The 23,342-nt window shown below is 43.3% G+C and overlaps 2 protein-coding genes across 2 annotated transcripts in view; one reads left to right on the forward strand and one right to left on the reverse strand.

The window, feature by feature from the left end:
* The first annotated feature begins 3,183 nt into the window (after window positions 1-3,183).
* LOC137349293 (zinc finger protein 22-like) lies at window positions 3,184-12,754 on the forward strand. Its single transcript, XM_068014835.1, has 2 exons — window positions 3,184-3,271; window positions 4,474-12,754. The coding sequence occupies exon 2, from the start codon at window positions 5,100-5,102 to the stop codon at window positions 5,361-5,363; it is 264 nt and encodes an 87-aa protein (XP_067870936.1). The 5' UTR covers window positions 3,184-3,271; window positions 4,474-5,099; the 3' UTR covers window positions 5,364-12,754.
* Window positions 12,755-20,602: 7,848 nt separating this feature from the next.
* Window positions 20,603-23,342, reverse strand: part of LOC137348767 (zinc finger protein 850-like) — a 546,053-nt gene continuing 543,313 nt past the window's right edge. The window contains exons 4-6 of the mRNA XM_068014018.1: window positions 22,612-22,734; window positions 21,915-22,363; window positions 20,603-20,684 (exon numbers count right to left, since the gene is read on the reverse strand). Of these exons, the coding sequence (XP_067870119.1) occupies window positions 20,603-20,684; window positions 21,915-22,363; window positions 22,612-22,734 (654 nt within the window). The remainder of the gene's footprint in view (window positions 20,685-21,914; window positions 22,364-22,611; window positions 22,735-23,342) is intronic.

Consider the following 23,342-nt stretch of genomic DNA (forward strand, 5'->3'; position numbering starts at 1 on the left):
CCGTTCTCCTACCACCTACCTACACTAGGGGCAATTTACAATGGCCAATTTACCTATCAACCCACAAGTCTTTGGCTGTGGGAAGAAACTGGAACACCCGGCGGAAACCCACGCGGTCACAGGGAGAACTTGCAAACTCCGCACAGGCAGTACCCAGAATCGAACCCGGGTCACTGGAGCTGTGAGGCTGCGGTGCTAATCACTACGCCACTGTGCCGCCCCTCTGCTTAATGATATTGCTGTGAAAAGCCTTGGAACATTTTATTACATTAAAGATGCTATATAAATACAAGTTGATGTTAACTTGGACATATATCACCTTTCCTTCATCAGCACTGGGTGAAAATCCTGTAACTCCTTCCCTAACACCATTGTGGGACACCTTCACCACATGGACTGCAGCGGTTCAAGAAGGCAGCCCACCATCACCACCTCAATGGGCAACTGGGGATTAGCAATGTATGCTGGTCTGGCTAGCGACTCTAGATATAACACCAGGAGGGAAATGGAAAGCAATGAAGGTGAACAAGGTAAAAGAGACAAACGAAAGTCCCAGAGAGAAGAGCAGAACTTCAAGTTAGAAATTCCTGGAAGAGAAGTGGCAGTGAATTAAACACTAAAATAAAAGCAAAATACGTCAGATGCTGGAAATCTAGTCTGAAGAAGGGTCACTGACCTGAAACGTTAACTCTGCTTCTCTCTCCCCAGATGCTGCCAGACCTGCTGAGTATTTCCAGCATTTCTTGTTTTTATTTCGGATTTCCAGCATCCGCAGTATTTATTATTATGACTCTATATATAAAATGGATTAAAGGCCTCTGTAGAAATACTTGTTACTGAAACAATTCTCTTTCACATTGAGTGGTTGATATCTATTTCGCAACCTCTCCTCCCTTGACAGTCTCACTTTGGAAGTTGCTGGGCCCGACTGGGCTCAAAGGTATTTGGAATTAAACCCAGCAGCTGTTCCTCCATCTCAAACTGATGCAACAAAAAAGACCCAACCCGATACAAACCAGCTCTGAATTGGTCCGTCTGCATTTCCCAACTCAGTTTTGTGAGCAATGCTTGTGTTAAAATAAAACCAAAATACTGTGAATGCTGGAAATCTGAAATAAAAGGAGAAAATGCTGGAAATACTCAGCAGGTGAGACAGCATCTGTGGAGAGAGAAATAGTTAACATTTCAGGCCCATCAAGCCACAGGAACCTGCAGCCTGGAACTCGGAATGGGAGAAGGAGGAAGAATGAGGAGAGGCAATATGGGACTGTACATGGGACACAGGGTAACTTGATGAGGTGGATTCAAAATTGGCTTAGCTGGAGGAGACAGAGAGTGATGACAGATGGCTGTTTTAGTGACTGGAAGCCAGTGTCCAGTGGCGTACCACAGGGATCTGTGCTGGGTCCCCTATTGTTTGTCATTTATATAAACGACATAGATGACTATGTGGGGGGTAGGATCAGTAAATTCACGGATGACACAAAGATTGCCGAGTGGTTAACAGTGAGGTTGAGCATCTTGGGTTACAGGAAGATACAGACGGGATGGTCAAATGGGCAGAAAAGTGGCAGATGGAATTTAACCCTGAAAAGTGTGAGGTGAAACACTTTGGAAGGAGTAATGTGACACGGAAGTATTCAATGAATGGCCTGACACTGGGGAGTTCCGAGGAACAAAGGGACTTTGGCGTGTTTGTCCATAGATCTCTGAAGGCAGAAGGGCAGGTTAATAGGGTGGTGAAAAAGGCATATGGGACACTTGCCTTTATCAATCGAGGCATAGATTACAAAAGCAGGGAGGTCATGTTGGACTTGTATAGAACTTTGGTAAGGCCACAGCTGGAGTACTGTGTGCAATTCTGGTCGCCACATTATAGGAAGGATGTGATTGCACTGGAGGGGGTGCAGAGGCGATTCACCAGGATGGTGCCTGGGATGGAACATTTAAGCTATGAAGAGATTGGATAGGCTTGGGCTGTTTTCGCTGGAGCAGAGAAGACTGACCTGATCGGGGTGTACAAGATTATGAGGGGCATGGACAGGGTGGATAGGGAGCAGCTGTTCCCCTTAGTTGAAGGGTCAGTTACAAGGGGCCACAAGTTTAAGGTGAGGGGCAGGAGGTTTAAGGGGGATTTGAGGAAGAATTTTTTTTACCCAGAGGGTGGTGACGGTCTGGAATGCACTGCCTGGGAGGGTGGTAGAGGCGGGTTGCCTCACATCCTTTAAAAAGTACCTGGATGAGCACTTGGCACGTCTAACATTCAAGGCTATGGGCCAAGTGCTGACAAATGGGATTAGGTAGACAGGTCAGGTGTGTTTGATGCATCGGTGCAGACTCGATGGGCCGAAGGGCCTCTTCTGAACTGTATTATTCTGTAATTCTGTGAATATAATCCAGCACTCACAACAACCTACAATCCACCGACATTACCGGGATAGGGAGACAGAGTTTAGAAACACTCAGTAACACGATTCCAGTAAAAGATCCCAGGAGGAAAAGGGGGAGCAGTGTGTGTACCTGCCCTGATATCCCCCTCCCCAGGCCTGTCAGTCAAACCCCCCACTCCTCCCAGTCCACAGCTCAGCCTATCAGCTTCCTGCACCTTGAGCCAGCCCTGCCCAGGTGTGGCCCAGTCCAAGGGGAGTCTTTGTGGAACCAGGGAGTGGGGGAGGGGGACCTCCTGCCCTGTGCTGTGTCCCAAATGGTTCCTCCCTCCCTCCCTCCCCCAGGCCCCTTTATAACTGAGCTCAGTTTCCTTTAAAGTTTTCTCCTTTGATGTTACACTTCATTAATCTTTAATTCCTCCAAAAGAGCTGGAAATCTGGCGGCCGTTAACCCCGGGCCTGTCACCGGGAGAAACCCCACAGCTGTCGCCCCGCTCGATACAAATGCGGGACCTGGAGCTTCTGAAAGAGGGTACACCTTGCGGCTTACACCGGGTATTTCTGAAGCCTCCTCGCCCACCTGCTCCATCGCTCCCGCATGATCCAAACACTGTACCGCGATGCACTCGAGACATGGAGCTCCCGCCAGCAACCTCTGACCTGACGTCAGTTGATTGACAGCACCTCCGGCCCAATAGCAAGAGGGAGGTCCGGGGCGACCGCGCCTTCACCGTGGCGCGAGACCGCTTGCTCCGATTGGTTGGAGGATCCAGGCCCGCTCGGTCCTCCAGCCCCGCCCCCGCTCTGCCTATGGGTCCGAGCTACTCTCTATCATCTGAGCGGCCGGACGGTGTGAGTTGGTGCAGAGAGCGCGGTTCCAGCAGGTGAGAGGGAGGCGGGTTAATAAAGCCCGGGGCTCGCAGGCTGCAGACACACCGAGTGCGGAGACAGGAGACAATCTAAACAGAGAGATCACAACAAACAACAAGATCAACCCCCAGCCGCGGCTTCCACCGCTTCCCTCCGGACCCAATCTCAACAAAGAGCAGAGACTGTCCCAAAATCCAGGAGAGGCAGGGAGCGTCTCTAAATGGAGAAATGAGGACTGGTCAGGGAGCGTCTTTAAATGGAGGAGAAATGGAGAGTGGGCAGGGAGCGTCTGTAAATGGAGGAGAAATGGAGAGTGGGCAGGGAGCGTCTGTAAATGGAGGAGAAATGGGAACTGGTCAGGGAGCGTCTCTAATTGGAGGAGAAATGGAGACTGGTAGGAAGCGTCTGTAAATGGAGGAGAAATGGAGAGTGGGCAGGGATTGTCTCTAAATGGAGGAGAAATGGAGAGTGCGTAGGGAGCGTCTGTAAATGGAGGAGAAATGGAGACTGGGTGGGTGGGAGGCTTGAGAAACACAGTGTAGGCCATAAACTCATTTAATAACCTCCAGATGTCACGTTTGCAGCTGTGGGGTTTTCTGCAGGTAACAGGCCGAGGTTAATGGCCGCCAGCTTTACAGCTGTTTTGGAGGAACTGAGGATTAATAAACGGTAACATCAAAGCCCAGAACTTTAAAGGAAACTTAGCTCAGTTATCAAGACTTCCCCTGGACTTTGCACACCTGGGCAGGGCTGGCACAAGGTGCAGGAAGCTGCTAGGCTGAGCTGTGGACTGGGAGGAGTGGGGGGTTTGACTGACAGGCCTGGGGAGGGGGATATCAGGGCAGGTACACACACTGCTCCCCCTTTTCCTCCTGGGATGTTTTACTGGAGTCGTGTTGCTGAGTGTTTCTAAACTCTGTCTCCCTATCCCGGTAATGTAGGTGGATTGTAGGTTGCTGAGAGTGTTGTAGTATATTGCCTCTCCTCAGGGCAATATGCAGCAGGACACAGCACAGCCATCCTGGGCCAGGAAGCAGGAGGAGAGAATGTTAAAAAGTTCCATCTTGAACTGACTGATGGCTTTTGTAAACTCCTTTTACACGGGCTTTTAAGGGGAGGAAATACACACTGAAAATTCAAACCAAAAGAAATGTTTGTCCCTTCTGAATTTCTATCCTGGACTGACAGTAATGAATTTTGTAAACTCCTTTTACAGGATATTAGAAAGGAAGGATTTGCAGATGGAAAACTCAAACGAAACATCACATCAAGATCTGACAGAATCACTCGATTCATCAGGACCTGGATATCACCAGGCTTTGAATGTGGAAGGAGAAATGTTTGCCTGTTCTGTCTGTGGGAAAAGCTTTCAAACATCACAATGACTGAAAAAGCACCGAGACACACACATGCGAGTGAGAGTGTTCCAGTGCACTGACTGTGGAAAGAGCTTTAACCAGTTACACAGCCTGAAAAAAATCTCACCATTCACAGCGGGGAGATAGCTTAAAAGTGTTTGTGTGGACGAGGCTTCAACTGATCATCCGAGATACAGGGACACCCTCACCATGGAGAAACCATGGAAATGTGGGGACTGTGGGAAGGGATTCAATTTCCCATCCTGGCTGGAAACTCATCGACAAACTCAGACTGGGGGGATGCCATTCACTTACTCCATGTGTGGGAAGGGATTTACATGTTCATCCACCCTCTGTATACACCAGTGTGTTCATAGTGGAGAGTGACCATTTAAATGTTCTGACTGTGATAAGAGCTTTAAAAGCACAAGAGATCTACAGACACACGAACGCACTCATACTGGGGGAGGCATTCACCTGCTGCATGTGCGGGAAGAAATCAGTTTTTGCATCCGCCCTACTGAGACACCAACGAGTTCACACTGGGGAGAGGCCATTCACTTGCACTGAGTGTGGGAAAGGATGCACTGTGTCATCCAACTTGTTGAAACACCAACATGTTCATACTGATAAGAGACCTTTTGCATGTTCTGGCTGTGAGAAGAGATTTAAAAGTACAAAGTATTTGATGGCACACCAGCGCACTCACACTGGGGAGAGACCATTCACCTGCTCTGTGTGTGTGTGAGGGGATTCACTCAGTCATCCCACCTACTGAGACACCAGCGATTTCACATATCACAGCAGAGGGTGGATTCTGCTGTAATTGCTGCTGTTAATCACATCTGGAACTGAACCGTGACTGGAAGCCTGTTTCCAGTGGGGTTCCACAGGGCTCAGTACCAGGTCTCTTGCTTTTTGTGGTACAGTAAAAGCTTTGTTATCCAGCATGTGTCACACCTGAGAGGTGCCAGTTAATCAAATTCCGGTTAATCAAGAGTCGTGCTACCAAGGCAATACAATGTAATAATTTTAATTTTAATAGAAATGATTAATTGCAAAGTACAAGATGTACAAAATGGAAACCTTGAGGCAGTAATGATACATAGAATTCTTAAGGAACAGTAAACTTAATGTGTAAATTACACTAAAACACGAGATGTAGAAGGTGATGGGAGAGAATCTGTACTGAGCCTAGGGCAAGCCCTGGAAGCTTCCTTGAAAAGATTTCGGATCAGTTTACCTACCTGCCTCATGTCTTTTTTTCATGAAAGTAGAGCAAAATATGTAGCTGCATTAACTCTTGTGCAGAATGACAAGTCTGCCTTTCAGCAAATTTGATTCATGTATCAAATACTGATGCAGCATTCCCCCAAGTTATTTTCTGTTCCTCACTAAAATCTTTTGCCGAGTCTTCTTCAGTTTCCTTAGACTTCTCAGGATTCCGGACACTATTATTTCCACATCACTAACAACATGTGTCACTTCAACCTCCTTGTCAGCTTCAATCCAATCTTCTACAACATTTTCACTAAGCTGTTTGATTGGGTTTGTAGAAGGAACATCCCTCAGCATGTAGGCCTTGAAAATTTGGTCAAGTAACGCTTGATACCCAGCATGCTTTCAAGGCAGTAAAGGCAGCAGTAAAAATTGATGAGACGCCACCAGACATGTTGAAACTTGTGGTTAGGGGTCGGTGACCGTTGGACAGGACGGTTGAATAAAAATAGATAAAAGGGGAACAGATATAAGGGAACAAACGATGATTATCGTAAACAAGTCTGGACTTCTGTCCAGCTGGCTAAACGGCTAATGCTTGCCAAAGATGAGATAATGCTTGAAGATTTGTGCAAAACAAGACCATGTGAGTCATGGGGTTGAGCAAAGAGCCTTCAAAGAATATATAAAGGTTAACACTGGAGGGTATTCTTGGTGAGAACCTGGGAACAACTCTTGAAGGCAGGACCCTGAGTCTGGAGGTTCAGTGATCAACCGGTTCAAGAGACTGATCACCTCTGTGTTGACTGGTAGTATTCTGTACAAAGAGTGAGACTTGTGCTTTTTGGTGTCTAAATAAAACTGTTACATTAAACTTCTCTTTGTTATGTGTTTGTATCTCAAGGTCGGGTGCCTGGGATTTTGACGTAATTGGTTAAAGGGTCAATCTTCCCATACTGAGTTGAATTGGGCAGAACAGAATTGGCGTAGTTGGCAGGATCCTGATGAGAAGTTCATTTTTGAGCTCGCAGGAATTGAACTGGACCTTGAAATACAAAAAGGGAAGTTAAGGATTCAGGGAATCCTCACAGGCCAGGGGTCTGTTGTGCAGGTTAGTTAAGGATTCGGGGAATCCTTCAGTGAAATGTAGTGTTAAATGGCTCAGCCTCGGCCTGACTGGGAGTTGGAGTTGAGGAAATATTTGGAAGATAAGTGGCCTTCTTGGATTTGAGTTTGCAGTTAAACAGTACACGGGTCAGGGATCTGTAGGAGTTCAGCATTGGGAGGATGCTCGTACTCACCAGGCTAAGATAGCCCCTACATTAACAAAGGCAACGGCGATTGCCTCATGTGTGCGAGAGTTGGATGAAAAGGAAAAAAGGGTAGAACAATTAGAGGAACAATTGGGAGAAATTAAAAAGGATAGGGACACTTGGAAGGACCGGCTCCTCCAGGTACAAAAGGAACAACAGAAGCAGTTAATATTTCTGAGCCAGTTTCAACCTCAGGCTGAAAGGGCTGAGAACAGTTGCCGTAAGGCTGAGTGAGAAACTGAGAGAGTCAAAGAACAGTTAACTAAAACTGAACAGAAATGTAGCGATCTCTAGATCGCTATGAAGGACATATAACAACAGACCACGGACATGCATAGGGAGATCATACCAAATGTTAGCAGGAGATAAGTAAACTACAGTCTCAACTCTCAGTGCAAAGGGGTATAATATACATGTTTGCGGATAGGGAGGATGCTGACAATGACGGCTTTAATCGGGCCAACTTGGCAGATAAGGCCAGTAAATACATGATGATGGTTACAGTCCTTGGGATGACAACCTCCCCCCCCACCCCCCCACCGAACTGCCCGAACTCCCAATTGAACCTTCGGCCCCCACCTTGGCCTTACTTATGATGCCATTAATAACTGGGGGACAGAGGGCTCAATGACTAAGTTTATGGCAGAGTGACATAAAAAGACTATGTTTTAGTGAAATTTCAAGTGAGTAAAAACAATTCACTGTGTCTTTTGAGTCGAATGTGTGAATGTTGGAAACTTCCACGAATGAAATGAATGTCCTTGGGATGTGCAGCTTGTGTTCAGTAGAACTGACAGTCGTTAACTTTTTGTTGTCTGGCCTTAATGATGAAAGCATGAGTTTGCTGCTTGTTCTATTTGTTATCCATGTATATTTTGTGGGAACCTTGAGTCATGTTTTGTTTTTGAACTAGTTGAACATGTGTGTGTTCATTTCAATCGGGGCAGGGAATTTAACACAAATTTTGCTACTTTGATTTCATCATTACGGAATCAATTTTCTAAGTTGTTTGAAATTGAATGAATGTGAAAAGTGATCATCGAGTGTGTCCATTTCAATTTAAGATTGTGCACCCAGGAGTGGGGTGTAAAATTGAATTATATTTTAAATTAAAGTTTTTATTATTTTAAAAGTTTGTTTTGCAACTGTGAAAAGGCAATGAGCAATTTTGTAAGAGATAAGATTCAGCCTCACAGGTCTGAAGATGTCTGGCAGAAATCCAATTTGAAGTTTAAAACACTGCTTTAATTGGAGTTCCAGTTTAAAATCTGTTTTTTATTTTGGAGTTTAAATTAAAGACATGTTTTACTAACTGTTTTAAATGGCAAATGTCAGGAATTGGATATTGGCTTAAGGGAGAGAAGGATAAACAAAGGAGACATGGGAAAGATTCTGTCTGCTTAAAGTTTGTTTAAGAAGCTGGTGTTAAATCTTTTGTTTTAAGAACGTTTAATAACTTTTTCTTTAGTTTTTGGTTTTATTATAGTCATTTGAAAAGGCGGCTGAAGAAAAAACAATCTTAAAAAAAAAGCATGATATTCTGTTCTGTGTGCAGTTAATGAGTCTGAACGAAGTTTATACTATTAGGGTTAACTGACCTGTTAAGTTGAGAAAACTGGAAATTTCATTTGTGGCCACAATGAACTTTCAAGTTTATTATATGAAGTTTTGAGGAAGTCTTTAATTCCGGACATAAGATTCGCTCATATAACATCAGCAGTTTTGATTTTTAAATGTTTATTGCCGTGAATTGGAATTTTGAATTATCTTTGTGTATGTATACATATATATAAATCCTTGGATTAGAAACCTCTTACAAAAGGTGTTAAAAGTTTGGAAACAATTGGAGTTTAATCTAAAATGCTGTCTTTCCCGATGGAGATGCTTTCCTTTGAAGTTGGTAATGTTACTAATGATTTTGTTGTTTTCAAATCTTCAGGATACCAAAAAAATTGAAAAAAATACTGTTTAAAATGGAGTGTAGTTCTTTTTGATCAGAAGAAAAAGGTTACGTAAAGTGACCCAGCTGAGAATGTTTTGCTCCACCCCCTTGGAGACAAGCAAGGAAATTAACCCTACTACAGCTATTGTTTTTCCCATTAAATCCACCACACAACTTTTGCATTGCTGAGAGTAAAATTAACCCATTGGGCTTTGGATCAGAGCCACAGTGGATTCTGATGTCACAGCATCCGTTATCTATGAGACAAAGTGCTTGAGAAGGAGAGATAGTTGCAAGCACTTCTGTCTTTAGTGTAAAAAAAAACGAATGCATTACCACCAAGTCTGGGCATAAGAAATTGGAATTGATAAACAAAATTTAATTGACATGCGTGGTTATTTAAAGCACACAAAGGGAAATTTATCTGACATTTAAGAGGACAATCAAAGTTCTAGGAAACACACAAAAAAACAAAAACAGTCTAAGTGTTTTACTGTGTTGGGCATTAGCAATGAGTTCTGGTCCATACCGCTGGCACAACAGTGTCAATATAAATTTGCGTTTACATTCCAGGGACAACAATTCACCTGGACGTGTCTCCCTCAGTGATTTCATAACAGTCCGTCAATATTCCACCAGCGGTTGGCAGTGAGTATGGAGGAGCTCCTTCAACTCCTGTAGAAGGTTGGAGTGAAAGTTAACCCTAAAAAGGCACAGATACTGAAAACAAGGTTTCCTATTTGGGAATAGTAATAACACAGGGAAAATATGAGATAGAGCAAATGCGAGTACAGACAATCCTCAACCTCCCCCTACCGCAAGATATTAAGGCTCTGAGAACATTTTAGGGCCGTGGACGGTATTGCAGGAACCATGTGGATGGATTTGCCTTAAAGGCAGCCCTTTATATGATCTCCTGAAAAAAAAAGAACTACTGTGTGCCCGGCGGACAATTCAATCTACCAGGGCGAATCCCATGAGTGTCAGGTTTTGACAGTAAAGACCCTCAAGGGACCTTTTTGTGTCAAAATCATTGGGGGATGTACAAGGGAAGGAGCCAGCAATCAAACCAGCACTCAAAATTTTTGTTGATGGGTATGTGTCAAACACCCAAAAGAGACCTACCAAGGAGCTCGAGTTCCCCGCATGGCAGTGCGATGATAAAGATTGTAGAAACTGATCAATATGTGTGAAACCACACAACGATAGGGGATATTGGCTCTATGGTGTTGGGGAAATAAAAAAGGACAGTTGCTATTCCAGGTTATGAGATTGGATGGGCAAGAAGCATAAGCCACCACAGTTACCCCCGCATCCGAATTACCAACCCAGCAGCTATGAGCGACTGATCTCCCTTGCCCCACCTTACCTGCAGGGCCTGAAAATGAACTTGCGATCATAAAAACTGATAAAATTATACATGATAACATACACCATGAGTTGGCACTGGTAATATTGAATATCTCAGATATCCAGCTACCTGACTGGTGCCCTGAGAAGACCCGAGAGTTGTACAAGGTATTATTGCAATAATTGCTGGGATGAGAATTCGGGGATGAGGGAATAATAAAGGGAAAGAGACATAAATGTAGTTTAGTGAATGATGCAGGCACAGTCTTTAACACAGGAACCTCAATTGTCAATACTATAGATTTGGAAAGCGTGGACCAGAAGGTTAGAGCTCTCAGTCAGCTAGTAAAGGATATTTTGAAAAGGAACAGAGTGGTGTAGCTAAAGTAGGACAGGATTTGACGAACACAGTGACAGGACTGGTGAGAGTACTGGAAGGTCATGTTCATACTATTAATGATATAATAAAAAAGGTAAAGGCGCTCCACAATATTTCAGATAATGAAAGTGTTTGTAGTACGTACGGTTTGTGGACGTTAGAACAAACTTGGGAAAATTTGAGGCAAATTGATGCAGGACAGGTGCCAGTTTGGATAAATGACACCCAGTTGGAGGACTTAGCTAGTCACACAAAGGATAAAATTACTAGGTGCCAACTCAGAAAACTGGTGAAGTTTTGGAAAGGTCAGGACTGTGGAAATACGAGATCTCTGAGTATTGGAGTAGATTGGGAATACCTGTAATTCCAAGTGATAAATTAGGGATGCAATTATACAAAGTAGAAAATATAGGGGTGATAAGGGGAAGAAATTATATAAAATACTATGATTTATTACTCTATGCTGTGGAAATTGGAAAGGAGATAATTGGGACAACATTGTCCAAGTGTAGTCTGGAAAACCAGGTGGTCGTATGTCCTCATCCTATATATAAAACAATAGAGTCAAAATGTGGACTTAATGTCACTGTAAATTGCACCACGGAGACTAGGAAAGCATTGTCAGGGCTAACCCATATGGGAAAGGGGAGATATTGCTTAACCACCACGGTGAAGGAATACCAGTATGGACATAACCAAACTTTCCCAGTGAGTAACAGTACGTTTTGTTTCAACTCACAAATACCAAGCACAGTAGGGAAGATGGAGTTGGTAGACATACATAAATGAAAGACAGAAACGATAACTGTATCAGAATGTATTAAGGAAGACTTGATAAATTACCTGCGGGAATATGAATATACTATTAAGCCATTGTCCACGCGCTCGAGTAAAGAGAGACAGCAGCTAGAAGCCGTAGTGCACGACAATCTGGAACAACAGTCGAAGAAGCTACAAAATGAGATTGACGAGATAAACAATTCTACCTGGTGGGAGGACTTATGAAACTGGGGGTCAAATGGCTTAGAATGATCTCCCATGTCCTGATAGTGGTTTTGGGTATCATGGTGTTATATATAATATACTTAATTTGGAAACTTAAGACATTAATTAAGGAATGTGAGAGGATGTATGAACACAGGTTGGACAGTTACCTTAAAGGCAATCAGTATTCGAACTTGCTCTATAAAAAGATAGACAATTGATTGTGTAACACAAGCATAATTGTATAACCTATGATTGGATACTTAAAATGAATTAATGAAGGATCAATGAACTCTCAAACAAAATCGCAACTATATTATGTTCGCACAAGTGATTGATTATGTAAGTGATGCTTATGTTGTGCTTTCTTTAACATTACCCTGCTTATAAATTGTAATTGCACAAGTGTACTACCTAAGAGACATGAGAGTGTGATCCCTTGGGAATAGCCCTGCAGGATCAAAGGGGGGACTGTAGGCCTTGAAAAAATGGCCAAGTATTGTTCAATACCCAGCATGCTCTAAGGCAGCTAAAGATAAGCGCAGAACTTGCTGAAGTAAGCTAACAGACATGTTGAAACGTGTGGTTAAGGGACAGTGACCATTGGACAGGACTGTTGTATAAAAATAGATAAAAGAGGAACAGATACAGGGGACCAAACGGTGGTTATCATCAACAAGTCTGGACTTCTGTCCAGCTGGCTAAACAGCTAATGCTTGCCTAAGATGAGATAATGCTTGAAGATTTGTGCAAAACAAGATCTTGTGAGTCTTGGGTTGAACAAGGAGCCTTCAAAGAATATATAATGGTTACTACTGGAGGGTATTCTCAGCGAGAACCCAGGAACAACTCCCAAAGGCAGGACCCTGAGTCTGGAGACTCAGTGATCAACAGTGTCAAGAGACTGATCACCTCTGTGTTGACGAGTGGTATCTTGTATAAGAAGTGAGACTTGTACTTATTTGGTGTCGAAATAAAACTGTTGTATTAAACTTCTCCTCGTCGTATGTTTGTATTCCGGTGTCTGGTGCCTGGGAGTTTGAAATAACTGGATAAAGGGTCAGCCCATGCTGAATTGAATTAGGCACAACAATGCCATGCCACCATTTAAAGCAAGAGAGCCATCCATCGGAAAATGCGCATGGTTCAGTCAATTCCATTTGGCTTATGAAAGGCTTTTGCCTTTGCAATGAGCATTGGGCCTGAGATTGGGGCACCTTAGAGCTTTTCACCGAAAATCATTCATACAATACATTGTCTAGCTGTCCTAATTTAGGTTTATGTAGAGTACGGTGTTGGTCAACGGTTTTATTAGTCTCGGAACCAGTAAAAAATTTCAACAACTGGTCTTTTTGACCCTTGATGTCGTATGTGGTATTTTATATTCATTCAACAACACATCATGATTTTCATCATTTTCAAGACGTCAGCAAATGTCTATTTTCTGGTGTAGCATCAAAACAATCCTTTTCTGCTTTCCCCCTTTTCCTGTCAATGCTTTCTTGGATGCTATAATGGGTGGACAGGGAGATAAATCGCGACACTGCATAAACACGGTGGCACAACAAGCTGGACCTCCAGCAGCATCACTAAGATTACTATCAGCAGCATCACTAACTACAGGACAGTAATGCCCAGAACAATCGGCTGCACTGGGAAAACTCAGCATTGGGAGGCAAGCCTCAGAAGTTTTTGGAAATTCTGGATAACAGAGTTTTCAGATTGGCAAAGTCCTGGATAATAAAGCTTTTACTATGTATATCAATGCTTTAGACTGACATGTAGGGGACTTGACTAAAAGATTTGCAGATGAGACAAAAAGTGACCGTGTGGTTGACAGTGAGGAAGAAAGCTGTAGACTGCAGGAAGAGATCAATAGACTAGTCAGATGGGCAGAAAAAGGCAAATGGAATTCAATCTGGAGAAGTGTGAGGTAATGCATTTGGGGAGGGAAAGAAAGCCAAGGGAATACACAATAAATGGTAGGACACTTAGAAGTGTAGAGGAACTGAGGGACCTTGGAGTGCATGTCCACATATTCCTGAAGGTGGCTGGATAGGTAGAATAGGTGGTTAAGAAGGCATACGTGATGCTTGCTTTTATTGGCCGAGGCATAGGATATAAGAGCTCGGAGGTTATACTGGAACTGTATAAAACACTGGTTAGGCCACAGCTGGAGTACTGTGTGCAGTTCTGGTCAACGCATTACAGGAAGAATGTGATTGCATTAGAGAGGGTACAGAAGAGATTTACAAGGATGTTGCCAGGTTTGGAGAATATTAGCTGTGAGGAAAGATTGGTTAGGCTAGGGATTTTTTCTTTGGGACAGAGGAGGTTGAGTTGTATAAAATTATGAGGGGCTGAGATAAAGTGGATAGGAAGGAGCTATTTCCATTATCAAAGAGGTCAATAACCAGGGGACATAGATTTACAGTAATTGGCAAAGGATTGGAAGACAGTTGAGAAATCTTTTCACCCAGAGGGTTGGGGGGTTGGTGTCTGGAACTCACTGTCTGAAAGGGTGATTGAGGCAGCAACCCTCATCACATTTAAAAAGTACTTGGATATATAATTGAGGAGCCGTAACCTACGAGGCTACAGACCAAGAGCTGGTTAGTGATATTCGGCTGGATAACTCTTAATGGCCAGTGCAGACATGATGGGCTGAATGGCCTCCTGCTGTGTTATAACGTTTCTATGTTTCTATTCTAACAGTTGGGGTTTGTTTCTGCTGATGTGAATAATCCTTATAACTGGGCTGGAGTTTAATATCCTGGATAATTGTCAAATCTATCAGGTTTATTTTAAACACATTGTTGTAGATTTTCTGTCTTTCCCAGCTGAGGGCGTAGGCCATGGTGTAGTGGCAATGTCACTGGATTAGTCATCGAGTGGCCCAGGCTAATGCCTTGGAGAGAGTTTCAAATGGCACACTGGGATATAAATTCAAAGAGTTAATAAATTTAATTAATAAAAATTTTGAATTGAAAGCTACTCTCAGTAATGATACTGTGAAACTATTGTTAATTGTCGTAAAAACCCATGTGGTTCACAAATGTCCTTCAGGGAAGGACATCTGCCATCCTTCCTTGGTCTGGCTTAGATGAGATTCCAATGTAGTTCACTCTTAACTTCCCTCTGAAAGGGCCTCACAAGCCTTTCAGTGCAAGGGCATTTTGGGATGGGTAACAAATGCTAGCCTGCCAGTGACACCCACATACCATGAAAGAACTTTTGAAAAATCACCTGGTTGGAGCTCAGAAATGGACAATCTTGGGGGAGGATTCTCGGCAGGAACAGAACTTCAGTCATTCAGGGTCACACTGAGAGGGATAGATGGTACTTTGGTTTTTCTCACCTCTGTCCCAGCCGCTCTCTTCCATGGTTCATAGCTCCTGGGCACGGAGCAGAAGGCTCCTTTACAACTGTGTTTAGAGTCAGGAAGAGCAACAGTGAATGCTGGAAACGTGCTGTCATATCAGAGATTGGTGTAAAACTGGGATCTGTTCCTGATTGAAATGGAAACGGCAGGTTTAAGTTTCCAGTTTGAAAATGAATGTGGTAATTGTTCTACAAAGATTTAGCAGGTTTGTGTGACGGTCCTATGAGTCAACTATTTTAAGGCATGCGTTAACTCATTTAAAATATACCTGTTTAAAATAAATTGGTTAAAGTCTGCATTAAGATAGCTCACGGAAGCGACCAGAGGAGCCTGTTAACTACTAATGCAATTATACAACAGACATTTGATCTCCAGATAAAGAAGGACCTGCAGTATATTTCCACGAATTCTGTTTTATGATGTGTCAGTGTTAGACAGCAGGATAATAACCGTTAACTGTTACCCTTTGCTTCCTGCCTCTGAGCCAATTTTTGATCCAACTTGCCACTGTGCCTTGGATCTTTACTTTGTTGACCAGTTTGCCATGTGAAACCTTATCAATAGCCTTGTTAAAGTCCATATTAACTACAATTCATATCAACTACATCAACTGCACTACCTTCATCAACCCTCCCTGTTACCTGATCCAAAAAATCCATTATGTTAGTCAGACACTACTTTCCCTTAACAAATCCGTGCTGTCTGTCATTGACTAATCCGTGACTTTCTAAATGAAGATTTATCCTGTTCCACAGAATTCTTTCCAATAACTTTCCCAGCACTGAGGCAAGGCTGTCTGGCCTGCAATTACTCGATCTATCCCCTCTCCCTTTTTAAACAATGGTATAATGTTGTCATTCATTCCATTCTCCAGCAACACGCCTGTAGCCAGAGAATAATAGAAAATAATGGTCAGGGCCTCTGCTATTTCCTCTGTTGCTTCTCTGAGCAGCTGGGATATATTTAATCCAGGCCCGGAAATTTCTCTACTGTGTTTGAAACAAAGCTGATTTATTTGGCATATATTCAGAATATTACATTCTAGTCCAGTTACAGATTAGTAATATCAGCAGAAACATACATTCGCTATCAGATGGAAGATGGTTCAGTCCTGGTGTGATTAACAACTGCAAAGTTAGTGCAGACAGGGGAAAACCAGCCATGTTTATGCAATCTGTCCTCATAGTTTAACCCTTTAAGCTCTAGGACGTGTGGGGACTGGGCTCTAATACAAAGCAATGGCTTCAAGAGAGGGGCAATTGATTTTTAAAAAAAGGACGGCATATGATGGTGAAATATTGGGCGGGTGTTCAGCATTTCACACATTATGTAAGAATAACACTCCACATACAGTAAAGGAACAGAACGTTGAAGGGAAGATTCTGGACAACACCTTGTTTTATTAATTAACAGGTTTGAGAGCCCAGTCTCAGAAACTGTAATTCCTTCATAAGGAATATAAGCTGAACAAATACTCTTCCCTCTATCAAATCTTATATTGATCCATCAATCGGAGTAAACATGCAAGTTCCGCTTGTCCACAGTCACTTGCACGAGGTCAGCCCGCTTGATGGAACCTCAGGCATCCTGAGCTTGATCTCCGGTGTCTCCAGTTCCCGACTGCCCCCTTATAACAGTATCCCCTCACTTTTATACCCTGTAGTGATCCAGCTCTGGAACTGGACTCTTCTTTGTCTTCTCTGCTGGGGTTTGGCAGGAAGTGAGGAAAAGACAGCTGGAACTTCTCTAATCTGTGATTTGCAAGGACACATTCCCTGGTTCCCAGCAGTTACTTTTCTTCAGTAATTTTCCCATTATCACTAAACTACCCTGTCTACTGTTCATTCTGTTATTTCTTATAGTTTCACAATTATATGTACAAACATCATACATTATAAACTAACCTATTCCATTACTCACACTGGTTTCAGTTTATACCCAGTCCTTTCCTCTGATCTGATTAGAACTTCGAATGAGCCAATTGTGTGGAATGAAATGTCTTAGCAGTGTTGCCATGGTGACCTGTCTGCAGTTAAGCACCTATTTGACTGAACTCCATCCCATAATGCACATTATAACAGACATTTGATGTCAATATATTTTAAACACGTTATGTTAATATGTCAAAACCTACCAGGTTTTTAGATACACAAACCTTTAAATGAAGGACTTGCATTTATATAGCGCCTTTCAAGACCTCAACATGTTCCAAAGCATTTTACAGCCAAGGAAGTATTTTTGAAGTGTTGTAGGTAACACAGCGGCAAATTTGCACGCAGCAAGATTCCACAAACAGCAATGTCATAGTGACCAGATCATCTGTTTTACTGATGTTGATGAAGGGATAAATATTGGCCAGGACACCAGGGGTAATTCCCCTGCTCTTCTTTGAAATAGTGCCACGGAATCTTTTACACCCACTTGAGGGAGGAAGATAGGGTCCCTTTCATCAACCTCAGTTTGTGCAGCACTACCTCACTATTGCACTACAGTGTCCATGTTACTGACAAGGGGTGGGAGATGATGTGGGTGACTTCCAATATTCACCTCTCAACTGACTACAGACAGTGTGTTGTACATCGTGTTTTAGTCCCTGTCTGGTTATTTGACCACTAAAATACTCAAACAACAGGTTTTCTCGTAGGTTAAAAAAGAAAGATGACTTTATTAAACAGCACCAGAAAATATTTACAACCTGACCCACTCACTCATGCATACACACACGAAAATATAGATATTAGAAAATAGTATGCGTTTTAGTCCAATTGTTGAAAAAAAAAGAGTTCACTTTGAAACTTTCTTGGTTTTCCAGGGGGAAATTTTAACAGCGGTGTGGGCCTGATGTTCCGTTTCTTGGTTCACTGAAGTATTGCAGACTCCATTGATTAAAACTCAGTCAAAGTCAATGGTGTGAATCCTGTTAAAGTTTCTCAGATGGGGAGTTTTCATTGTCACCTTGCGGTCTCAGCCTCTGTGGTTTAAGAATGGTTTAAAGATGTTACAGGCAGGGTCCTCTTCTTGGCTGGAATGGATCTCTCAGCTGCTGGCTTACTCTGTCTCTGACCATCTTTCACATGTCTCTTTTTTGAAAGAAAAATACGTATCAGGTGCGGTTTCGGCAGGTGACCACAAATGGTCTCTCCGGTGCATTCATACAATGTCTTTGTATGTGTGGCCATTGTTGCACAATGGGGATAGAGTGTGGCTTATTTTGATAAAGTGGAGTTATTTCCCATATATTACCTTGGCTTTGAACCTGGAGTCACCTTTCTGCCAAGGTCTTTGTTAACCCAATTCTTTAGCATTGAATGGCCTGTTTAGCATTTTAATGTGCCATCCCTAGAACTAGTCCAGACATGATGTTGGGTTTATCTCCAACACTCTCCGTGTATATTTGCAGTACAGGAAAGGTCATCTGACCTCCTACTCTATCTTATCTGCAGTGAAAGTTTGTCCATTATTTGGAGTTTAGCTCATTTAGCTCACCAGTTCATTTTTATAGTTCACATTTCTCCAGTTCCACGCATGAATGTAAGAGTCAGCCTTGACTTTTGTGCTCAAGTCCTAGGAGGAAACTTGAACCCACAACATTCTGACTCAGAAGAGACAATGCTACCCACTGAGCCACAGCTGCCAACAACACTGTGTACACATCAAAAGAACTGTATTGGCTGTAAAACACTATGGGACATCCTGAAGTTGCAAAAAGCACTATACAAATACAAGTCTTCATTAACAAAGGAGAAAAGGCCCAAAAATCAAACAGTCTGCAACAGAACATCAGGCTCCTTTTTATCTTAAAGGAATCAGGAACCAAAAACTGTGTATTTGACACACAGCTGATTTATTTGACATATATCCAGAATATTAAACCCCAGTCCAGTTGCAGGGATTATTAATATTAACTGAAATAAACCCAAACTGTCAGAATTAACATGGTTCAGTCCTGGATAGGAGCATAGTAACAGGAGTAGGCTATTCAGCCCGTCAAGTCTGCTCCACCATTCAATTAGATCATAGTTGATCATCTACCTCAATGTCACTTTCCCACACTATCCCCATATCCCTTGATGTCACTAGTATCCAGATTCTGTCGATTTCTGTCTTGAACATGCTCAATGCGTGAGCTTCCACAGCCCTCTGGTGTAAAGAATTCCAAAGATTCACCACCCTCTGAGTGAAGAAATTCCTCCTCACTGCAGTTTTAAATGGCATACCCCTCATGCTGAGATTATGTCCCCTGGTTCGACATTCACCAGCCAGTGGGAACATCCTATCTACATCCACCCTGTTAGGTCCTGTAAGAATCTTGTAAGTTGCAATTAAATCACCTCTCATTCATTGAAACTCTAGAGAATACAGGCCAAATTTCCTGAAACTCTCCTCATAAGACAGTCCCACCATCCCAGGAATTAGTCTGGTGAACTTTGTTGCACTTCCTCTATGGCAAGTATATCCTTCCTTAGATAAGCAGATCAAAACTGCACACAATATTCCAGGTGCGGTCTCACCAAAGCTCTATACAATTGCAGAAAGATATTACTTCTGTATTCAAATCCCCTTGTGATGAAGGCTAACATACCATTTGCCTTCCTTATTGACTGTTGCAGATGAATGCTACCTCTTAGTGACTCAGGAACCAGGACATCCAGGTACCTTTGGACACCAGCTTCCCAACCTCTCACCTTTTAAGAAATATTCTGTCTTTCTGTTTCCTTTTACCAAAGTGGATAACTTCACACGTATTCACATTATATTCCAACTACCATGTTTGTCCTATTCACTTAGCCTGTCCAAGTCTGCCTGAAGCCTCCTTGTGTTTTCTTCACAATTTACAATTCCCACCTAGTTTTGTGTCATCAGCAAATTTGGAAATATTGCAATTGTTGCCCACATCCAAATCAGTTAGAGAGACTGTGAACAGCTGTGGCTCTAGCATTGATCCTCGTGGTACCCCACTAATAACAGCCTGCCATCCTGAGAATGACCCATTTATTCTTACTCTCTGTCTGTTAACCAATTCTTAATCCATACTGGTATATTACCCACAATCTGATGCACTCTAATTTTGTTTACTAACCTCCAATGTGGGACCTTATCAAAAGCCTTCTGAAAATCTAAATACACCACATCCTCTGGTTCTCCTTTACTGTGCTACAAGTGATATCCTTAATAAACTCCAACAGAGGTTTGTCAAACACGATTTCCCTTTCATAAATCCATGTTGACTCTGCCCACTAAGTGTCCAGGTATCACAGCCTTCATAATAGATTCTAACATTTTCTCCATTACTGACGTCAAACTAACAAGTCTGTAGTTCTCAATTCTCCCTCCTTTCTTAAATAGTGGGGTTACATTTGCTACTTTCCAGGATATGATTAACAGCAGCAAAAACAGCAGAATCCAACCCCAGCAGACACTAGTGAACTCGTTGGTTTGTCAGCAGGTTGGATGACTGACTGAATCTCTTCCCACACTCAGAGTAGGTGAACGGCCTCTGCCTAGTATGAACTCACTGGCATGTCAGCAGCATGCATGACTGAGCGCATCCCTTCCCACACTCGGAGCAGGTGAACAGTCTCTCCCCAGTGAGACTGTGTTGGTGTTACATCAGATCATTTCTGCTTTTAAAGCTCCTTTCAGAGTCAGAACTTTTAAAAGGTCTATCAGATTGAACAAAGTGGTGTTCAGCGAGTTGGGATGACCGACCGAATTCATCTCCATACTGGGAACTGGTGATAAGGTCCCACAGGGGAGATTGGTTAAGAAGGTAAGAGCCCATGGGATACAGAGTAATTTGGCAAATTGGATCCAAAATTGGCTTAGTGGCAGGAGGCAGAGGGTGATGGTCGAGTGTTGTTTTTGTGATTGGAAACCTGTGACCAGTGGTGTACCACAGGGATCGGTGATGGGACCCTTGCTGTTTGTAGTGTGCATTAATGATTTAGATGTGAATATAGGAGGTATGATCAGTAAGTTCGCAGATGACACGAAAATTGGTGGTGTTGTAAATAGTGAGGAGGATGATATCGACCGGCTGGTAAGATGGGCGGAGCAGAGGCAAATGGAACTTAATCCTGAGCAGTGAGGTGATGCATTTTGGGAGGACTAACAAGGCAAGGGAATATACAATGGATGACAGAAGGTCAGAGGGACCTTGGTGTACTTGTCCATAGATCACTGAAGGCAGCAGCACAGGTAGATAAGGTGGTTAGGAAGGATTTTTGCCTTTATTAGCGGAGGCATAGAATATATGCAAAGGAGATTCACCAGGATGTTGTCTAGTCTGGAGCATTTCAGCTATGAAGAGAGACTGAAAAAGCTAGGGTTGTTTTCCGTAGATCAGAGAAGGCTGAGGACGGACATGATTGAGGTATACAAAATTATGAGGGGCATTGATAGATTAGATAGGAAGAAACTTTTTCCCTTAGCAAAGGGGTCAATAAACAATAGGCATAGATTTAAGGTAAGGGGCAGGAGGTTTAGAGGGGATTTGAAGAAAACGTTTTTCACCCAGAGGTTGGTTGGAATCTGGAACACACTACCTGAAGGTGTGGTAGAGGCAGGAACCCAGACAACATTTAAGTATTTAGATGAGCACTTGAAATGACATAGCATACAAGGCTATGGGCCAAGTGCTGGAAGATGGGATTAGAATAGATAGGTGCTTGATGGCCGGCACAGACATGATGGGTCAAAGGGCCTGTTTCTGTGCTGTATAACTCCATGACTCTAATTGTCTCTCCCCAGTGTGAACCCGCTTGTGTGTCATCAGGTGGGATGACTGAGTGAATCCCTTCCCACACATGGAGCAGGCGAACGGCCTCTCCCCAGTGTGAACATGCTGGTGTATCAGCAGGGTGGATGATCGAGTGAATCCCTTCCCACACACGGAGCAGGTGAACAAGCTCTCCCCAGTGTGAACTCGTTGGTGTGTCATCAGGTGGGATGACTGAGTGAATCCCTTCCCACAAATGGAGCAAGTGAACGGCCGCTCCCCAGTGTGAACATGCTGGTGTATCAGCAGGGTGGATGACTGAGTGAATCCCTTCCCACACATGGAGCAGGTAAACAGCCTATGCCCGGTGTGAACTCGCTGGTGTCTCAGTAGATTGGATGATTGATTAAATCCCTTCCCACACGCGGAGCAGGTGAACAGGCTCTCCCCCGTGTGCACTCGCTGGTGTGTCATTAGGTGGGACGATTGAATGAATCCCTTCCCACACATGGAGCAGCTGAATGGCCTCTCCCAGTGTGAACTCGCCGATGTATCAGCAGGTGGGATGACTGAGTGAATCCCTTCCTACACACGGAGCAGGTGAACGGCCTCTCCCCAGTGTGAGTGCGTTGGTGTATAAGCAGATCCTTTTTGCTTTTAACTCTCTTATCACATTCCGAACATACAAAACATCTCTCATCAGAGTGAACAAGTTGGTGTCTCAGCAGGTTGGATAGCTGTGTGAATCCCTTCCCACACTCTGAGCAGGTGAAAGGCCTCTCTCCAGTGTGAACCCGCTGGTGTACCTGTAGGTTGGATGAACAAGTGAATCCCTTCCCACACTCTGAGCAGGTGAACACCCTCTCCCCAGTGTGAGTGCGTCAATGAGTTTCCAGTTCTGATGGGCAGCGGAATCCCTTCCCACAATCCCCACATTTCCACGGTTTCTCTGTGGTGTGGATGCCCTTGTGTCTCTCCAGGTTCGATGATCAGTTGAAGCCTCGCCCACATACAACACGTTTCTCCCGCTGTGAATAGTGCAATATTTTTTTTCAGGTTGTGTAACTGCTAAAACTGGTTCCACAGTCAGTGCACTGGAACACTCTCACTCGGGTGTGTGTGTATCTTGGTTCATTTCCAGTCACACTGATGTCTGAAATTGTTTCCCACAGACAGAACAGATAAATATTTTTCCTTGCACAAAGTTCGATGACATTCAGGTCCTGATGAATCAAGTGACTCTGTCAGCTCTTGACGTAATCTTTGATTTGAGTTTCCTGTTGGCAAATCCTCCCCTTCTAACACCCTGTAAAAGGAGTTTACAAAAGTCATCACTGTCTGTCCAGGACAGACAATTTTACTTTCTATGGAACATTCTTTCCTCTCATTTCCCTCAAACATGTGGTCCATTCAAACTAAAAGAAGCTAAAGGGGAGGCTTC

Source organism: Heterodontus francisci, chromosome 34, assembly GCF_036365525.1.
Source record: "Heterodontus francisci isolate sHetFra1 chromosome 34, sHetFra1.hap1, whole genome shotgun sequence".
NCBI classification, from domain to species: Eukaryota; Metazoa; Chordata; class Chondrichthyes; order Heterodontiformes; family Heterodontidae; genus Heterodontus; species Heterodontus francisci.

What these genes read in the sequence shown, in the direction of transcription:
- LOC137349293 (XM_068014835.1), top strand. Translation starts at nt 5,100, where the DNA reads ATGTGCGGGAAGAAATCAGTTTTTGCATCCGCCCTACTGAGACACCAA.